Source organism: Prionailurus bengalensis, chromosome C1 (assembly GCF_016509475.1).
Source record: "Prionailurus bengalensis isolate Pbe53 chromosome C1, Fcat_Pben_1.1_paternal_pri, whole genome shotgun sequence".
In the NCBI taxonomy this organism is placed as follows: domain Eukaryota; kingdom Metazoa; phylum Chordata; class Mammalia; order Carnivora; family Felidae; genus Prionailurus; species Prionailurus bengalensis.
The window spans coordinates 111,744,125-111,762,731 of record NC_057345.1 but is presented as its reverse complement, the minus strand read 5'-3'; the positions used below and the strand labels follow the sequence as shown (position 1 = coordinate 111,762,731).

General features: G+C 48.3%; 1 protein-coding gene across 1 annotated transcript in view; it reads left to right on the top strand.

The window, feature by feature from the left end:
• Positions 1–18,607, top strand: part of MYO7B (myosin VIIB) — a 75,019-nt gene that overhangs the window by 33,125 nt on the left and 23,287 nt on the right. Inside the window, 10 exon segments of the mRNA XM_043573361.1 lie at positions 280–443; positions 2,111–2,248; positions 4,081–4,233; positions 4,854–4,952; positions 6,705–6,799; positions 14,103–14,187; positions 15,599–15,817; positions 17,120–17,290; positions 17,955–18,164; positions 18,296–18,502. Of these exon segments, the coding sequence (XP_043429296.1) occupies positions 280–443; positions 2,111–2,248; positions 4,081–4,233; positions 4,854–4,952; positions 6,705–6,799; positions 14,103–14,187; positions 15,599–15,817; positions 17,120–17,290; positions 17,955–18,164; positions 18,296–18,502 (1,541 nt within the window).

Genomic DNA, 18,607 nt, shown 5'->3' with positions numbered 1-18,607 from the left:
GGATTCGATAGGGGTTGTGGAGGGAATGGCAGGTGTGGGGGTCGGAGGGTTTAGAGGTGGGTGTGACACACTGGGCAGAGATGAGTGCAGGCCCGGGTACAGGGGGCCCTGCTGGCCAGACAGGGAGGTCAAGGGAGGGGTGGAGAGGGCGGCCTTGGCAGGGACTCCTTCAGGCCTCCTGGTGTGACCAGAGTCCCCACCCTGCTGCCCTCCCCTTCCCCTGTGGGTCTGTGGTGATGGCTGAACTGGGCTGGCGAGTGGGCTCTGCTTCCCCCACAGGCTTCCTGGAAAAGAATCGAGACGTGCTGAGCACAGATATCCTCACCCTGGTCTATTCCTCCGAGAACAAGTTCCTGAAGGAGATATTCAAGCTGGAGTCGGCTGGGACCAAGATGGGCCACGGGACCATCATCCGGGCAAAGGCAGGGAGCCAGCTCTTCAAGGTGGTCTCCCATGGGTGGCCCTGCCAGTGCCTCCTGGGTCTCTCAGCCCTTAGGGCCTCAGGGGTCAGACAGGCACACACAAGGAAGACCTATCACCTGGGTCTCAGTTGCTCAGTCAGAGCCCAGAAGTGAGCGAAAATCAGGAGTGAGGGGTTGCTGTGTGGGCAGTGGTAAGGGGACAGGTTCACATTGACAGGCCTGCTTCTGAGAGTGTGGTGGTCTGGTGGAGGCACATCTGCTGGTGTTAATATTATGTTTCTAGATTGGTCTCTATGTATGTGTTGGGTATGTGCATGGTGTATGTATTGTGTAGTGTGTGTGCATGCCGTATGCGTTTTGTGTGGTGTCTCTGGGGCGTATGTGTGGTGTGTGTGGTGTGTGTGGTTATTTGGTATATGTGCTTGTGGTGTGGGGTGTGTGGAGTGCGTTTTGTGTGATGTATGTGGGGTGCAGTGTGTGTATGCTACGTATGTGGTGTGTGTGTGTGTGGTGTGGGGTGTGTGGTGTGGCAGGGGCAGCACTACGGGCCACCGGCCAGGGAGGTGGGCAGCAGGGAGCCCTCAGTGCTCCCCAGGGAAGCCTAGGATGTCCTGGCAGGGTGAGGGTCTGCCTACCCACTCCCTGCCATGCCTCCACCCCTCAAGAGTGACTGTTCCAGAAAAGGCCCATGAATTGTCTAATGAGGAACTCCCCCACCAAGGGGCAGGGAGATGGGCCCAGGAGTGGCTCAGGAACTTGGGGTGTAGGCAGAGGAACCTGCCCCCTGTGCCTTGCATTCTGCTCTGGCCACACTGAGGTGCCCTTGACCTCTCATCATATCATGCCCCACCCTACCCTCTGTAGGCGGCCTCTCCTGAGACCTCAGGGCCCAGGGAGGCACCAAGAAGCCCTGAGGCGGTGCAGGACTTGCCCACGTCCGGAACCAGCTGGGACCAGCCCATACCCTCTGCATCACTGAGTTAGGCTACACTCTCCACAGCAAGGCCAGAGTATAGGCTTGTCCCAGCCACCGTGGGGCCCCTGGAGCATGTCAGGAGGACATGGCAGGGAATGCACATTATTTCACCAACCTGGACAACAGGAAAATGCTGCCCATTGTTCCTGTAAGGTGCCAGTGGTGGCTTTCTTGTCTCAAAAGTGTTGCCACGTGTCTCCAATTGCTGCCATTTGGCAGTACCCGCCTTCATTCAGTTGCATTTGACTCGGAGAGGGTTTGATCATGGAGCATTGCCCAAGATCAGGCATTGCACAAAACATACACTAGGGCTTGTTTTCTCCTGCATCCATAGTTTCAATACATTTGTTTTAAAACTATATACGTTTACTACAATGCTTACATTGTGCAGTATAAAACATGTTTTAAAAACAAAACCGATACAAGAACTGAAAATGTGGAAGGGTGAGGTAAAAAGGGAGTGTTGTAAGGTCTCACATGCTTTCTCACGCTGGTGCATGATCCTGTACACCCCATGTGGGAGACCCCACCTCTAGGCAGGACGCCTGGCCGTGTCTTGCTCACCAGAACCTATGGTGGGCCAGTAAGGGAGGGGCTGAGTGAATACAGCCCTGCACATCTGTGGGATGTTGGCAGGAGCCCTCCTCTGGGTCAGCTGTGCCCCAGGCCGAGCCCCCCAGCGCCCCGCTTGTACCTGTGCTTCTGCTTGCAGTCTGCAGACTCTGGCAAGCAGCCCTCCACCCTGGCAGGCCAGTTTAAGAAGTCCCTAGACCAGCTGATGAAAATCCTGACCAGCTGCCAGCCCTACTTCATCCGCTGCATCAAACCCAACGAGTACAAGAAGCCACTGGTAATGAGGGGTGACTGGGGGGGGCACACACGAGGAGGGAGGGAGCACCTACTGGATGAGTCTAATGGCATCTAGGGTTATGTCACTCCTTTACCAGGGCCTGGCTAGCATTAGAGCTGTCTGTCCCCGTTTTACAGATGGGGACACTGAGGCAAGGTGACCAGTCTAGGCCATTCTAAGGTCAGTGACTGGCAGGGCTTTGGATAACCAGACCTCTGCTGTCTCTGGCCTGCCATTCACCAGCTGTTTGCACTTGGCCGGTGCTCTGCTTCTCTGAGCCCGTTTTCTCTCCTGTAAAGTCAGAATCTTGCCAACCTATGGGGACAGCAAGGCCTATACATGATGTTTTTGGCACATCTGCGTGTGTAAACGTGGCTCAGTAAGGCAGCAACCCATACTAGGATGTTAGAGGCTGGCTAGCTGTCACCAAGACCTGAGGCCAAGCAGCTCTTTGGAGGGTGGCTTTATCTGCATATGTGCTGGGTAGGAGCCTGCCACCCAGAAGTCCTGGATCTGTGGGCTTGGGAATCACACCCAGAGGCTCAAATATAGGACTCCCCAAAACTGGGAAATAACATCTAAAACAAGATGAAATGACTCAAAAAAATCTTATAAGGGGAAAAAATTAATATTACATTAAATGCAGCATATTTTTGGAATAGAACAGAATTATATGAAATTGGGACTGACCCAGGAAATCCAGAAGGTAGGCACAACACCTGTATGTTGGGTAATAACTGTGCTCTCAGAGGCCCTCTGCCCTCATCCCCCACCCCACTTCCAGCGCTGAGGGACAGGTGGGCGGGGCCTGGAGCTGATGCTTCTGTCTCTCCAGCAGCCCCAGCTGGGACATGGCTCAGAGACAGTGGCTGCTATGTAGGTGTAGGGGGAGGCCAGGCTGAGGGGCCAGGCAGGCTCAAGGTGAACCTTGCTCAGTGTGGCCCTGAACCTCAGGCACCTCATCTTTAAATTGGAGCTAAGTACCCCGCTATGTAGGGCTGTTATAAAGATTAAATGAGAAACATGGAGCCCACTGGAAATGCTCAATAAATGGGAGCCAATTAGTTGCCCAAGACTAACTGCCATGTGGCCCTGGACCCCACGAGCAGTTGGCTCTGTGGTCCTCAGCCTTTCCAGGTGGGTAACAGCCTGCTGGTGGGCTTGCCAGATTCGAGGGTGTGCCCTTAGTCCCCAGACACTCCTGGCTGGGAGGTTGAGGGGGGCTCTCTTGCGGCTAAGCCATGCAGAGTCTGGAGCCATGGCTGAAGACCCCATTCCCCTGCTCAAAGCATCGTGTCCAAATTCCTCTCTATCAGCCATGCCCATCTCTGGGGGAGAGAAACTAAGCTGGCTACAATGCTTCCTGACTCTAGGTAGGAAATGTGTTTCTTCATTCCATTAGAGTGTGGGAGGTGGGACAGAGCCCACCCCAGCACAGGCAAGGCCGCAAGGAAACTTCTTTGAGAGCATTGTTGTGGGGCATTTAAAAACATTTTAAACATGACATAAGCAAATAACTTTTATATTCATAGTACTTTGCATTTGCTGAGAATGAGGGAAGTATTAGTGTTCTTGTGGAAGTCACAGTTTGTATATCACCGACTTCCATCTGCTTGTAAATACTCTTGGGACAGAATTTTCAGTGACTTGGGTCCAAATTCCTCTCTGGAAAATAGGAGTCTGCAGGTTAAAGCATACACTGCGATTCAGGCAAGCATCGTGGGGTTCTCTCGTATCTGGGGACAGCCAGGTGGTTGGGAGGGCCGCCCTGGCAGGTGCACCGAGCACGTGCAGCTGTTCAGAAAGCGGGCCTGTGACCTGTGCGCCCGCAGCTGTTCGACCGGGAGCTGTGCATCCGGCAGCTGCGCTACTCGGGCATGATGCAGACGGTGTACATCCGCAAGTCGGGCTTCCCCATCCGGTACACGTTTGACGCGTTCTCCCAGAGGTTTCGTGTGTTGCTGCCCAGCGCCGTGAGATTCCAGGTGCTCACCCCGCCACTGCCCCCCCGCCGTCCCCCGCCTGCTCATGCTGGCCCTGACAGGCGTAAGTGACCTCAGGGGCGCCCCAACCCCCAGGTTCAAGGGGGTCCTCTAGCTGCCCTCCCGATGCTGAGGGCCCCTTCCTGGACCCCCTTCCTTCTCATCTCCTCCAGCCCCATCTCTCACTCCCTGGGTGCCCTGGGAGAGAGGGAGGGGTTGGCTCCCACCGTGTCACACTCCCTGGATGAGGTTAGTGGCTGAAATGTTGGTACTAGGAGCTGTCTGCCATTTAAAGCAAACACTGGCGAGATCATGCCCTGGTGGGGTTGCTGTTTGGAGCAAGATGTCCTTCCCATCCTTTCTCAAACACTCAGCTGCCTACACTTGGAGCTGTCCAAGTGCTCAACAGCCACGCTGAGGCCCCAGGCGTGGTGGCCTCGAGGCTCCTGGGTCTGGGCTCTCCCCTGGCCCCACTCTTGTTCAGAAGTGCCTTGAGCCTGTGTCCTGGCCAAGCAACACTGACACCCAGGGGAGAAGGAAGACTCAAGTCCCAGAAAGCCTCAGCCTCCCACCTGGGGGCCTGCTCCAACGCCACCAAGCCACTCCTGTTTTCTCCTCGGCAGCTTCGAGACAAGGCTCGCCAGATGACCCTGCGCATTGCCGAAACATGGCTGGGGACAGACAAAGAATGGAAAGTGGGAAAGACCAAAATTTTCCTGAAGGTGAGCCCCTGAACACGCTGGTCTTCAGCCTCCTGGAGCGTGAGGGGCTGGTCTCATGCCCACCAGGTGGCATCCGCTCACCCACCCTGAGCCAGTGCCGCGGGAGCTTGCTCTGGGCATGGCCCCCACCCTGAGGCACCCCTGTTGTAGAAAGCCATGCTGTAGAAGAGAGGCAAGGGACCATGAGGAGAGCTCAGCCCCGCCTGCAGAAGTCCAGGAGGCTTCTCAGAGCAGGGCATCAAAGGCAAGACCTCAGGAGAAGGGGGAGCTGCCCCAGGCCACCAGGCAGAGGCAAGCAGGAGCTCAGGATAGGCTCCCACAGTCCCTTAGATAGGCCTCCTCCTCCATGTGGGGAACCACAGTCTAAAGAGTCAGACCTGGGGAAGCTCCACCTCTTTAGAGCCCTGGAGAGCCAGCACTTCCGTGGAAGGAGCCAGTGTGCTGGCCCCCCTCCCCCTAGAAGAGCTTGTTCTTGAGCAGGCCTGTGCAAGCAGCACCTCCCATCTCCATCCCCTACAACTTCCAGCGAGGCCCGAGGTCACACGGAGGCAGCTTGTGGCTGACACCCACAGCCTTTGGGCCCTCCAGGACTGCACGTTGGGTCAAGAGCCACAGAGGAGAGATCCTTGTAAGCTGTGGGTGGGTGAGCAAAGAGAGAAAGAGGAGGGAGGAGAGAAGATCAGTGCCTGGACACATGCTCTGCCAGCCTGCCCAAGCGCCACCCCATCCCCCCGCCCCTTCCAAAGTCCTCCACTCCCTCCACTTTCCCCATAGAGCCTGCCCACCTGTCTTCATCTGTCCCCAGAGGGACCTCCCGACCCTGATCCTCTGGTTAGTCTGTCTGTTCCTCTGTCCATGCATTAGCCAGGCTTGTGCTGGGGCTCTGGGACTTAGACAACCGGGAAGACACAGAGGGGCTTCAGATTCCACTGGGGAGGTGAGGCTGGGGAGGATAGACATTGGGCAAGTCCCAGGGTGCTGTCCCAGAAGCTGGGACAGACGGCGAGGGCCACAGGGGTGCGGTCAGTGTAGGCAGGTGGTGGAGGAGGGGAGGAGGAGAGTGCCCACCCCTCCCTAGCTACTCCTTGAGGCCACCGTCAGGGGTCTAGTGTATTTCTGTGTTTCCAGTGCCCACCCAGGCACATGAAGAGGCTCCATGCTTGCTGATGCAAGACTGATGGAGGCAGGAGAGGCCACCAAGCCCCTGCCTCTCCTTACCACTCACCAAAAGGCCGAGCTTCTTTCTGTTCCACAAAGATGGTCTTTGCCCTGCAGGGACTAGGATGGCAAGCCCAAGGAAACAGGGATCCAGTTGAAGCACAAAAACAGGCCAGGGACAGTCGCAGCTCAGGGGTGAATAAGGCTAATCAACCCACTTCAAGCCCTACTCGAAGGCTGAGGAAACATGTTTATATTGAAACAAGTATGAGCCTGTAATACAAGTTGCATGACATTTCACATGAATTGGGGGAAATAAAACACAATTTTGGGGAAACTTTTTGACCCCTTCTTGGGTTCTCCAGAGCAGAAATGAAATTTGCCAGATTGAATTCACAAGAGAAAAGAGCTAAGATGGGAAGTTCTTGGATGGGGGACATCGGGATCAATTTGAGTGCCCCTTCCCCTTGCTTGCCCTCCAGGGAGCACATATGGGAAAAGTCTGGGAGACCCTTTGGGAGACAGAGCCCTGGCCCCAGGTGGTATGTGGAGATGAGTGGAAGCAGCTACATGCTGGGGTCTCTTGTGTCGCAGGATAAACAGGACACTCTGCTGGAGTTACAGAGGAGTGAGATGCTGAACAAGGCAGCCGTCAGCATCCAGAAAGTCCTGCGAGGCTACAAATACAGGTGCTGGCCCTGCCCAAGCCCTCCCCAGCCCACACACCCACATCTTTTCATGGGCTTATCTGCCACGAGTATGTATATCCTCTTTTGTGAACCGTCTGTGTGTGCTATTTGCCCGGTTTCTAATTTAATTCTCTGTTGAATTTTGGGAATTATTTATATATACTAGATACTAGTCCTTTGCTGGATGCATGGTTTGCAAAGATCTTCTCCCAGTCCAGCATTTTTCATGAAGTCCTCTTAAGAGGGTCTTTGCAGAGCAAAATTTTTAGTTGTTTTTTTCTAAATTTTTTTAATGTTTATTTTATTTTTGACATTTTGAGAGAGACAGAGTGTGAACAGGGGAGGGGCAGAAAGAGAGGGAGACACGGAATCTGAAGCAGTCTCCAGGCTCTGAACTGTCAGCACAGAGCTGCACATGGGGCTCGAACTCACGAACCCTTAGATCATGACTAGAGCCGAAGTCAGATGCTTAAACGACTGGGCCACCCAGGCGTCCCCAAAATTTTTAGTTTTGATGGAGTCCAGTTTATCAAATTTTCCTTCATGGAGCTTGCTTTTGGTGTCACCTCTAAGATCTCTGCCGAAAGTTTTCTCTTATCTTTTTTTTTTTCCTAGAAGATTCTATAGTTTTACAGTTTACATTTAGGTCCATTTTCATTTTGAGTGGACGTTCTGTAGGGTGTGAGACTTAGGCTAAGGTTCTTTTAAAAAATTTTTCCCCAGTGGATGTTGCTCCTGCATCATTCACTGAAAAGTCCATCCTTGTTTCAATGACTTCATTTTGCACCTGTGTCAAAAATCAGTTGGGCGTATTTGTAGGTCTGTTTCTGCATTCTCTATTCTGTTGCATTAATCTGTGTGTTCCTCTGCCAATGCCACACTGTCTTGTTGACTGTAGTTCTATAATAAGTCTTGAAGCTGTATAGACTAATTCTTCCTACCTTCTTCTTTTTTTAAATTGTTTTAGCTGTTCTGGGTCTTTTGCCTTTCCATATACATTTTAGAAACATCTTGTCCATATCTACAAAAAATCTTGCAGGGATTTTCATAGTAGTTATGTTGAATATCAATTTAAGGAGAATTGATGTCTCTATTAGGTTGTTTTCTAATCCATGAATTCCATTTACTTAGATCTTTTTTGATGTCTTTCACCAGTGTCTTGTAGTTTTCAGCATACATGTTCTGTACATGTTTTGTTAGGTTTATACCTAGATTGAGTTTTTTGTGGTTTTTTTGAGAGATTATAAATGGTGCTGTATTTTTAATTTTGGCATTGATGTATTCATTGGTGGTATGTTAAAATATTATTGATTTGTGTGTTGACTTTGTTTCCTGTAACCTTGCTGAAGTCACTTACTTTTTATGGATTTCTCAAAGTTTTCTATGTAGACCATCATGTTATGTGCAAATAGGAACAGTCTTATTTCCTCCTTTCCAATCTATATATCTTTTATTTACTTTTCTTGCTTAATGTACTGGCCAGAACTTCCAATATTATAAGAGTGGTGAAAGCAGATATCTTTACTTTGTTTCACAGCTTAGGGGAAAGCACTCAGTCTTTAACCATTAAGTGTAATGTTAGCTGTAGGTTTCTTGTGGGTGATCCCTATCAAGTTGAGGAAGTTTCCTGTATTCCTAGTTTTCTGGGAGTGTTTCTCAGAAATGGGTATTGAATTTTGTCATCTGTTGATTCTACATCAGTTAGTATGATCATGGGATTTTTTTCTTGTTTAGCCTTTTATTTTTATTTTTATTTTATTTTACCTTAGCGAGAGAGTAGCATGTACAAGCAGGGAAGAGGGGCAGAGGGAGAAAGAGAGAGAGAGAGAGAGAGAGAGAGAGAGAGAGAGAGAGAGAGAAAGAATCTTTTTTTTAATAAAATTTTTTTAAAGTTTATTTATTTGAGAGAGAGAGAGACAGTGTGAGCAGGGGAGGGGCAGAGAGAGAGAGAGAACCCTAAGCAGGCTCTGCACTGTCAGCACAGATCCTGATGCCTGATGTGGGGCTTGAACCCATGAAATCGTGAGATCATGACCTGACTGAGAGTCAGACACTTAACCAACTGAACCACCCAGGTGCCCTGAGAGAGAGAATCTTAAGCAGGCTCCACGTTGAGCATGGAGCCTGACCTGGGGCTCGATCCCACAACTGTGGGATCATGACCTGAGCTGAAATAGAGAGTCAGATGCTCAACAGACTAAGCCACTCAGGCACCCCCTTGGTTGGCCTTTTAATATGGTGGATAACATTGACTGGTTTTTTTAATACCGAACCAGCCCTAGAATAAACCCCACTTGGTCATAGTGTGTAGTTCTTTTTGTATATTGCTGTATACTATTTGCCAATATTTTGTTATGAATTTTTACTTCTATATTTATGAGATCTTTAGGTTTATTCTTTTGTAATATTTTTGTCTGGTTTTGGTATCAGAGTAACATTAGCTCCATAAAAAGAATTAGGAAGTGTTTCCCCCTCTTCTATTTTCTGGAAGAGATTGCACAGAATTGTTGTGAATTCTTTAAATGTTTGCTAGAATTCTCCAGTGAAACCATCTGGTCCTGGAGACTTCTTTGTGAGGAGTTTTTAAATGATAAATTCCTTAGTAGTTGAGGGCAATCCAAATTATCTATTTCAGATTGAGTGACTTGTGGCAATTTGTGCTTTTTGAGAAACTGGTGCATTTCATCTAAGTTGTCAGAAAAACTTTGTATGTGCAGAGTTATTCATAGTATTCCATTATTATAATTTCGATGTCTGCAGAGTCTGTGATGATACTCTGTTTCATCCCTGATATTGACAACTTGTGTCTTTCTCTTTTCTTGGTCTGTTTTGCTAGAGAGGTCTGTCAATTTTCTTGACCTTTTCAAAGAACCAGATTTTAGTTTCATTGATTTTCTCTAATGCTTTTCTTTCTTTCTTTTTTCAATTTCCGTGATTTCTGCTCTTTTTATTATTTCTTTTCTTCTTCCAGCCTAGAGTGTACTTTATTCTTCTTTTTGTAGATTTTTAAGGTGGGAGCTCAGATATTTGATTCAAAGCTTTTCCTCTATTCTGATGTAAAGTGCTATAAATCTCCTCAGCCCTTCTTTAGCTATGTCTCATACATTTTGATATGTTATTTTTTCATTTTTTTTCAATTGGTTTTTTAAAAAATTTCCTTTGAGACTTTCTCTTTGGCTCATGGGTTATTTGGAAGTATGTCGTTTAGTTTCCAAGTGTTTGGAGCCTTTCTTGTTATCATTCTGTTATTGATTTCTAGTTTGATTCCATTGTGGTTAGAGACACAATCTGTATGGGTTAAATTTTTTTAGTGTGCTGATATTTCCTTTATGGCCCAGGATATGGACGGTCTTGTTATATGTTCTAAGGGTGCTTGAAAAGGGCATGTATTCTGATGTTGTTTAGTGGAATGTTCTGAACATGTCAATTATATCTTGTTGGTTGATAATGATACTGAATTTTATATTCTTGCTGATTTACTGCCTAGTTGTTCTACCCATTATTGAGAAAGGAGTGTTGAAGTTTCCAACCATAATTATGGATTTTCCCATTTTTCATTTCAATTCTATCATTTTTTGCTTCGTATATTTTTTAGCTGTGTTGTTTGGTGCATACACATTTAGGATTGCTATGTTTTCTTGGTGGATTTATCCTTTTATCATCATGCAATGTCCCCCTCTGTCTCTGGCTATTTTCTTTGTTCTGAGGTCTACTTTTCTGATAATAATACAGCCACTCCTGTTTTGTTTTGGTTATTCTTTGCATGATATATATTTTTCATCCTTTTACTTTCAACCTGTGTTTTAAGTGAGTTTCTCATAGACAGTCATGCTTTTAAATCTCTTAAGCCAATCTCTGTCTTTTAATTGGTGTAGTTATACTTTTTACACTTAATGTAATTATTCATGTCAGAAATTAAGTCTGTCATTTTATTTTTTGTTTTCTGTTTGTTCTCTGTTTTTCATTTCTCTGTTTTCTTTGTCTTGCCATACTGCGGATTGCCTAAATGTTTTTTAAAATTCCATTTTCATTTATTTATAGTGTTTTCAAATGTATTTCTTTTTAAAGCTTTTTTTAGTGGTTGCTCCAATATTACATTATATATACACAAATTATGACAGTCTATTAGTGTCATCATTTTACCACTTTGAGAAGTATAGAAACTTTATCTGTCTTTATGTCCTTTTACCTTCTCCCATTTGTAATATAATTTTCCTTAAATATTTCCTCTACATACATTTAGAACCACATCAGACAGTGTTACAAATTTTGCTTCAATCATCAAACAAAATTTTGAAAACTCAAGAGGAGAGGAAAGTTTATTGAATTGCTTACTTACACTATTACTTACTATTTATTTTTTCCTTCTTGGTATTCTACGGTTTATTCTTTTATCATTTCCTTTCTCTTTAAAGAATTTCTTCTATTTGTTCTTTTAGGAGGTCTAGTGACAATTCTCTTAGTCTTCGTCTGGGAATGTCTTGATTTCCCCTTCAGTTCTGAAAGATATTTTCACTAGCATAAAATTCTGGGTTGATGGCTCTTCTCTCTCAATCCTTGGAGAATATTGTGCCACTTCCTCCTGGGCTCCACAGTTTCTGATGAGAAATCCAAATCATTTTCTCCCTATAAGTAATGTGTTGTTTCTCTCTTGTTACTTTCAAGATTTTTTTGCCTTTAGTTTTCAGAAGTTTAACCATGATGTATCTTGATGTGAATTTATTTGAATTTATCCTGTTTGAGGTTTGCTGAGCTTGTTTATATCTTCTGTTATGATTATGAACTTTTCAGTCGTTATTTCTTGTAATGCTTTTGCAGCACTATCTCTTTCTCCTTTCTTCCTAGGACTCCAATGACCAAAAAAAAAAAAAAAAAAAAAAGATACAGTCCCAATGGTGCCTAAGGCTCTGGTCATTTTATTTCAGTCTCTTTTCTCTCTGTTTTTCAGGTTGGGTGATTTTTACTGTTCTATCTTCAAGCTCACTAACTCTTTCCTCCTTTCTCTGTTGCCAAACTGAGGTTTCTTTGTTTTTGTTTTTGTTTTTTAATTTCGTTATTGTATTTTTCAGTTCTAAAAGTTCCATTTGGTTCTACTTTATGTCTTTTACTTCTTTACTAAGACTTTGTATTTTCTCATTTGTTTCAGGTGTGTTTATAATTGCTCATTGAAGCATTTTTATAATGGCTAACTTTTCTGTCCATGTTGGCATATGTTGCTTGTCTTTTCTTATTCAAGTTGCTATTTTCCTTGCTCTTTGTATGATAAGTGATTTTGGACTGAAACATGGACATTTTGGGTATTATATTATAAGAACTCTGGGTCTTGCTTAAAACAGAATGTTTAAGCAAGGGTTAAGCTGGGTTCCTCTGACACTACTCTAGCAGGGAAAAGTAGGGGTGACATCTGTTTACTGTCAGATGAGGGGAGAGTCTAAGTTCTCCACATTGCCTCCATTGACTCTCAAGGCAAGTAGAGGTTCTTTTTACTGCTGGCTGGGAGTGGGAGTTCCAGCTTCCCAGTAGGCCTCCACTGATACCACAGGAGAGTGACATTCTTCCCAAATGGGGATAGTGAAAGGCCTGCCTGTGTACTAGGTCTCCTCTGATACCACTCCAGCATGGAGGGGAGGAGTACCCCATTACTGCCAAGTGGTGGTGGAAGTCCAGAATTCCCCAGGGGTCTCCACCAACACTTTAGCTCCTAGTCTGGGAAATATGAGGTAAAAAGAAAACCTAGAAAAATTACCACTGTGTCACTCCTTGGATCTGAGATCTCTAGCTAATCTGCCTTCTCCTCTCCACATTTCAGTCTTGTCTTTGTTTTACATTTTAGTTGTAGTTAGCAGGAGATATAAGAAAAAAGTATGTCTGCCCCATACATCTTCTCAGAAGTGATCATCGTCGATAACTGATGGTGTTCTTGTTCTTCTGCACAATGCAATTAGACAAGAATATTAAAGAAAAGATAGAAATCAGGGTTTCTCAGCTTCAACTCTGTTGACATTTTGGATTAGATAACTCTTTGTTGTGAGGGGCTGTTCTGGGCATTGTGGGATGTTTAGCAGTATCCCTGACCTCTACTCACAAGAGGTCAATAGCACCCTCCTTCCCCATCTCCCAGTCATAACAACTCAAAATGTCTCTAAACATTGCCAAATATGCCTTGGGGGCAGAATCATCCCCATTTGATAACCAGTAGTATAAATACCAGAAACGAGACAAATTATCTTTATTTTTGATAATTCAATTATTTACGTTGGCCTATATTAGAATCATCTGGGGAGATATTTATACTCTGTGTGTGTATGTATACGAAAAAAATATTAGGTAGATGGATAGATAAATAGATATACAGATATATATATTTCCCAGAGCCTTCAGCAAAGATTCTGATTTAATTGGACTGGGTAGGGCCTGAGCATCAATAAATATTGAAGTTTTCCAGATGATTTTTAATATGGTTGAGGTCTACTGTCTTAAACCTAAGAAAATATCCTGAAAAACTAATAGAAGTGAAAAGGAAACTCAGATAAGTGTGAGATAAAAGATACATCTATATGCACCAAGCTTGCCTCCCCAGAGGCCAAATTTCAGGTTACCCTCCCAGTGTTCAGCCCACTTTCCTCCCTGCATCAGAGAGCAGTTCGATGGAGCTGCCAGGCTACCAGGGCCTAGGGGGCTGCCCTCCTGCCTTGACCTGCCTCCAGGGAGGAGTCCCAGTCCTGGGATTTCTGACCTGGTTCCTGGCAGACACCTGGGCTACTGGCCAGAGGAACAGGAAGAGTCTGACAAGGAATAAAAAATGAGACAGGACGCCTGGATGGCTCAGTTGGTTAAGTGTCTGACTCTGGCTCAGGTCACAATCTCACAGTTCATGGGTTCGAGCCCCGCGTTGGGCTCTGTGCTGACAGCTTGGAGGCTAGAGCCTGCTTCAGATTCTGTGTTTCCCTCTCTCTCTGCCCCTCCCCTGCTTGCGCTCTGTCTCTCTCTCAAAAATAAAATAACCATTAAAAAAAATTTTTAAGTTGGAAATGAGTTTTATCCCTAATACAAGGAGTAAGGGAAAATGTCCTGATTGTTCTAAAAACTGCACTGTCCTAATTCACAAAGTCGCATCGTTGGCAGATCTCAGTTCCTAACACGTGTGTCTTTGGCTTATAAAGGCTTCTGAAAAAGAAGTAATATTTATATTCATTCTCCCCAACCTTTCATTATCCCTCTTCCCTTCAAATCATTTTCCCCCCAAAGGGTGTGAAATGTGTGAAGTTGTTACATACATTTGGACTTGCATTCACCCTTCTAGGAAGGAGTTCCTGAAGCAGAGGCAGGCAGCTGTGACCCTCCAGGCCGGGTGGAGAGGCTATTACAACAGGCGGAACTTCAAGCAGGTGAGAGAATTCACTTGGGAGGCTGCTCCAGCTGAAAGTTTATTCTTGTGAAGGTGAGAGCTCGATCACTAACGTGTTACAACAGACCTCAAATGACCAGCTCTCAGCACCCCACACAGTGTCTGTTTAGCATCATTCAGGTCACAGGCTTTCAGGTTTATGGGCTGCACAGTGTCCTTTTGCAGAGTTTGGAGCGTCTCCCGAGCTAGAACAAGGTGGCCTGCTCTGAAATCATATAATCGTCTTTTCTCAATTTACAGGCAACAAATAAGTGGATGGATTATTCTCTGTTTCAAGGCCTTCAGATGTTTTTCATAACCACAGGCACTGCTAATAAGTGTCTGTTCAATAAATGAGCTAGAGCAACCATAACCATGCCCTACTGGGCCTCACTTGGCCACTTGCCTTTGTCCTGGGACATGACTATGGTTGAGACACACAGTGGTCACATCAGCAAACCAGGCTCAGGAAACCAGGACTGGATGGGCCGTGAGAGGCTACAGTTCTGTGGAGGAGAGCAAAGGCCCCTGATTACTGGACTGTGGAATGATGCTTTGGGGGCAGAGAAATTCCACAAGGAGCCTTTGGGTGTCTGGGCAGAAGAGGCTGAAAGGCAGGGAGCAGGGAAGTGACACCAAGATGCACATCCCAGCATTTTGAAATTTGACCCCGGACCTGCCTGGGTTCTGTGCTCACAGGACATAATGGCAGCTGACATGGATGGAAAGTCTACTTAGAGCCATTGCTCTGCCTGCATCATTGGATTTGTTATTAAATCCACCCCATATGTCAAGAAACTGAGGCATAGAGAAGTTAAGTAATTTTCCCAGGAGCACAGTGAGTAAGCAGTAGAGCTGGGGTTTGGGTGCCGGTCTGCGTGACATCCAAGCGTGTAAGACAAAGCGTGACCCCACACACCTGGCACTCACTGCGTTGGTCTCTGAGAAGCCAACAAGACTCGCCCAGGGACTCAGGGACTGCCATCACCAGAGCATGTTTGCAGCACAGAAATGGGTATTCACCAATTTATTTCCTCTTTATGTTAAAGATCCCAGAGATTGGCTTGGTGATGCCAGCCATCGGCCTCCACCTGGGGGCGCTAGCTCTTGACAATTTGGCTGACCTGGCTTTAGGTGTGATGAGCAAGGCCTCTAGGACCCCATCACCCACATGACATCCAAACCATGGATGTAAAATTTTACATTTTAAATTTTACATTTTAAATTTTTTGTGTAAAATTTTAGCGCTAGTCCTTTGCCCAAAAGCAGAGAACTGTAAAGGTAATTTGCGAGGTCTCCTGGGGCATATGACTTGCCTCTCTTTCTCTGTGTCCCTTTGGGGAGGCTTTCTCTGCACTCTGCCCTGCTGGGCCAGGCCTCACTTTGGATGTACATCCCTCTTGCTTCCGCAGATCCTCCTGGGTTTTGAGCGCCTGCAGGCCATCGCCCGGGGCCTCCTACTGGCCAAGCAGTACCAGATGATGCGGCAGAGGACGGTCCAGCTACAGGCGCTCTGCAGGGGCTACCTCGTGCGCCAGCAAGTCCAAGCCAAGAAGAGGGCGGTGGTAGTCATCCAGGCACACGCCAGGGGCATGGCCGCCCGGCGGAACTTCCGGCAGCAGAAAGCCAATGTAGGTGGCCTCTGTCCTCTTGGGCCAGTGGGGGATGCGTGGGACCCACGGCAGGGAGGGCAGTCAGGAGGGGTGAGCGGCAACATGAGCTTTCACCAGGCACTCCTATCCCCTCCATGTCCAAAGTTATTACTGCAGCATGTGGGACACCTAGGTCTCCCCAGGAACACACAGTGGGTGGCATGGGAGAGGCATCGTGTCAACAGGATAGTCTTATGCCTGGAACCTGTAAATTGAGCTTCTTGATCCTCTCCCTTTAGCCCTGGGGATGGTTCCTCAGCAGGACTGGGCCATCCCTGGATGACGTAGGAAACCAGGGCCAAATGAGCCATGGGAGACCACAGCTCCAAGGTCGAAAGCCCCTAGTGACTGGGCTGTGGCATGACAGGGGACAGAGAAATTCCAAGAGGAATTTGAGTGTCTGGGCAGGAGAGGCTGGAGGACAGGGAGCAGGGGAGCCATGCAAGTTGCTCATCCCTGCATTTTGAAATCTCTCCCTCGTGACCCCCTCTCCTCCAGCCGGCATCTGAGACTCAACCTCTTTCCTCGGAACTGTGATAAGGCAAAGGGCTAGGATGAAGTCCACACCTGCTCTCTAGATGAAAATTAGGTCTGCTGAGTGCATTACTAGTACAGTGTAAGGACAAGTAAGAGAACAGAGCCTCAGACGTATGAGCAGCAGGCTTCTGCTCCCGTGTGGCCCCAGACGGGCCACAAATCAGCCTCATCTATGCGCTAGTGAGGATGGGCCCAGGGACCTGCCCTAGTGGAGCCTTGGTGCTCTTTGAGTGAAGGGACCTGGTAGATAGGTTCTGGGGGCCCCTGGGGGTTTGAGGCGGTTGCTAGGGGACCATGTCAGGGTAGGGACAGGCAGGCAGCCCCCATTCTCTGGACCTCCCATTCTCCATGGGAAATGAAAAGCTCAGGGTAGTTGATCTCTAGTCACACTAGCTATTAAATTCTAGGATTTTATTTATTTTTTATGTTTTATTATTTAATGTTTATTTATTTTTGAGAGGGAGAGAGAGTGTGTGAGCAGGGGAGGGGCAGAGAGAGAGGGAGACACAGAATCCAAAGCGGGCTCCAGGCTCCAGGCTGTCAGCACAGAGACTGATGCAGGGCTTAAACTCATGAACCTGAGTTAATGGATTGAGTCCCCCAGGCGTCCCTGAATTCTAGGATCTTAGAGGAAAACTTATTGATCTGAATGAACAACGTTAGGAGGAGGTTTGGTTGAGTTCTGGAAGGTGCTTGCCTTCACTGGGCCTGTGGTAACCTTTGCCCTGTGGGGCATCTGTGCAGGGACTCCTGGTCCTCCCGGCTAGGAAGCAGAAGAGTCAAGATGCCGTCCCCACCAGGAAGCGCAAGTCCATCTACGACAGTGTCACCGACACGGAGATGGTAGAGCGCGTGTTTGGTTTCCTCCCCTCTGTGATCGGTGGGCAGGAGGGCCAGTCCCCGAGGGACTTCGAGGTAAGATGGGTGCTGTCTTTCAGGGGTCTGGCCTGGCAGGGGATAGGAGGGCCCCGCTTAGTCCCTGATCTCAGCCAGCCTCTAGGCTCACTGAGAAGCCGGGGGTGAGGGGGGTGGGGGGGGCGGATTTCCCACTCGTATGTGACCCCTTTCCCAGAGCACCCTGCAGCTGCCGCTCTGCAGATTGTGACCTGGGAACTGAGGAACACTGAGAACTAATGAACATTGGCAGCAGTGTCTGAGGGAGGAGGAAGCAGGGTGGGAGGAGAGGGCTGGAGTAGAACAGATCCCCCGGGCTCTCACTGCACTGCTTCGGGCCCTGAGACCCAGTGACCCGGGTGCCCTCCTGACCCTGCCCCCAGGTGCTCATGCCTTTCCCCTGAGCACGTACACACACGCATGCACACACGCATGCACACATAGTACACACCAGGCTGTGCAGTAGGGGCAGCTGAGACCACTTCTGCAGGAGGAACAGCCCGCCAGGGGCCCAGTGAGGCTGTGAGGCGGTGGGAGAGGTCTCAGACACGAGGGGGAGTGGATCATTCTGCAGATAGCCAGACACACCTGTCTTGGGGCTCCCTGGCCCCCAGAGACGCGTGCCCTGCCAGCTAGCATCTGAGAGGATGGCTGACCCTTGACCCTCTCTCTCACCGGCACCCAGGATCTGGAAGCAAGGACCCAGAAGCTGCCTGAGGTTGACCTGGACACGGTCCCCATGGTGGAGGAGTACGAGGAGGATGTGGACGGCCTGGCCGAGTACACCTTCCCCAAGTTCGCTGCCACGTACTTCCAGAAATCGGCCAGCCACACGCACATCCGGCGGCCCCTCCGATACCCACTGCTCTACCACGAGGATGATGCCGACTGCTCGGTACACAGTGGTTCCCTGGTTTCTAGTGGCTCAGGCCTCCCCCTGGCTGAGAGGGAATGAAGAAGGGGAGGGGTCATCATGGGCCCAGGACTGTGAGCTGCGTTCTAGTGGAGACCTCTTGGTTTCCCCAGGCCGCCCTGGCTGTGTGGAGCATCATCCTGAGGTTCATGGGTGACCTGCCCGAGCCAGTGCTTTTGGCCAGGAATGGCCTGCGTGGCAGCTCCATGATGCAGCACCTCCACGACACCCTGGGCGGAGAGAACAGCACCCGGTCTCCACAGCAGCGTGGATCCACACAGGTGCCTGGTGTGAGGGGGGCAGGGCAGGGCAGACCTGAGGTGTCCCCCAGGCCTGAGGCCCCACAGAAGCTGGACCCGACTGCTGGCCAGCCATAGGATCCCAAGCTTTGGTTTTCTTCCCTGTGCCTGGTTTCCTCCTTTGCA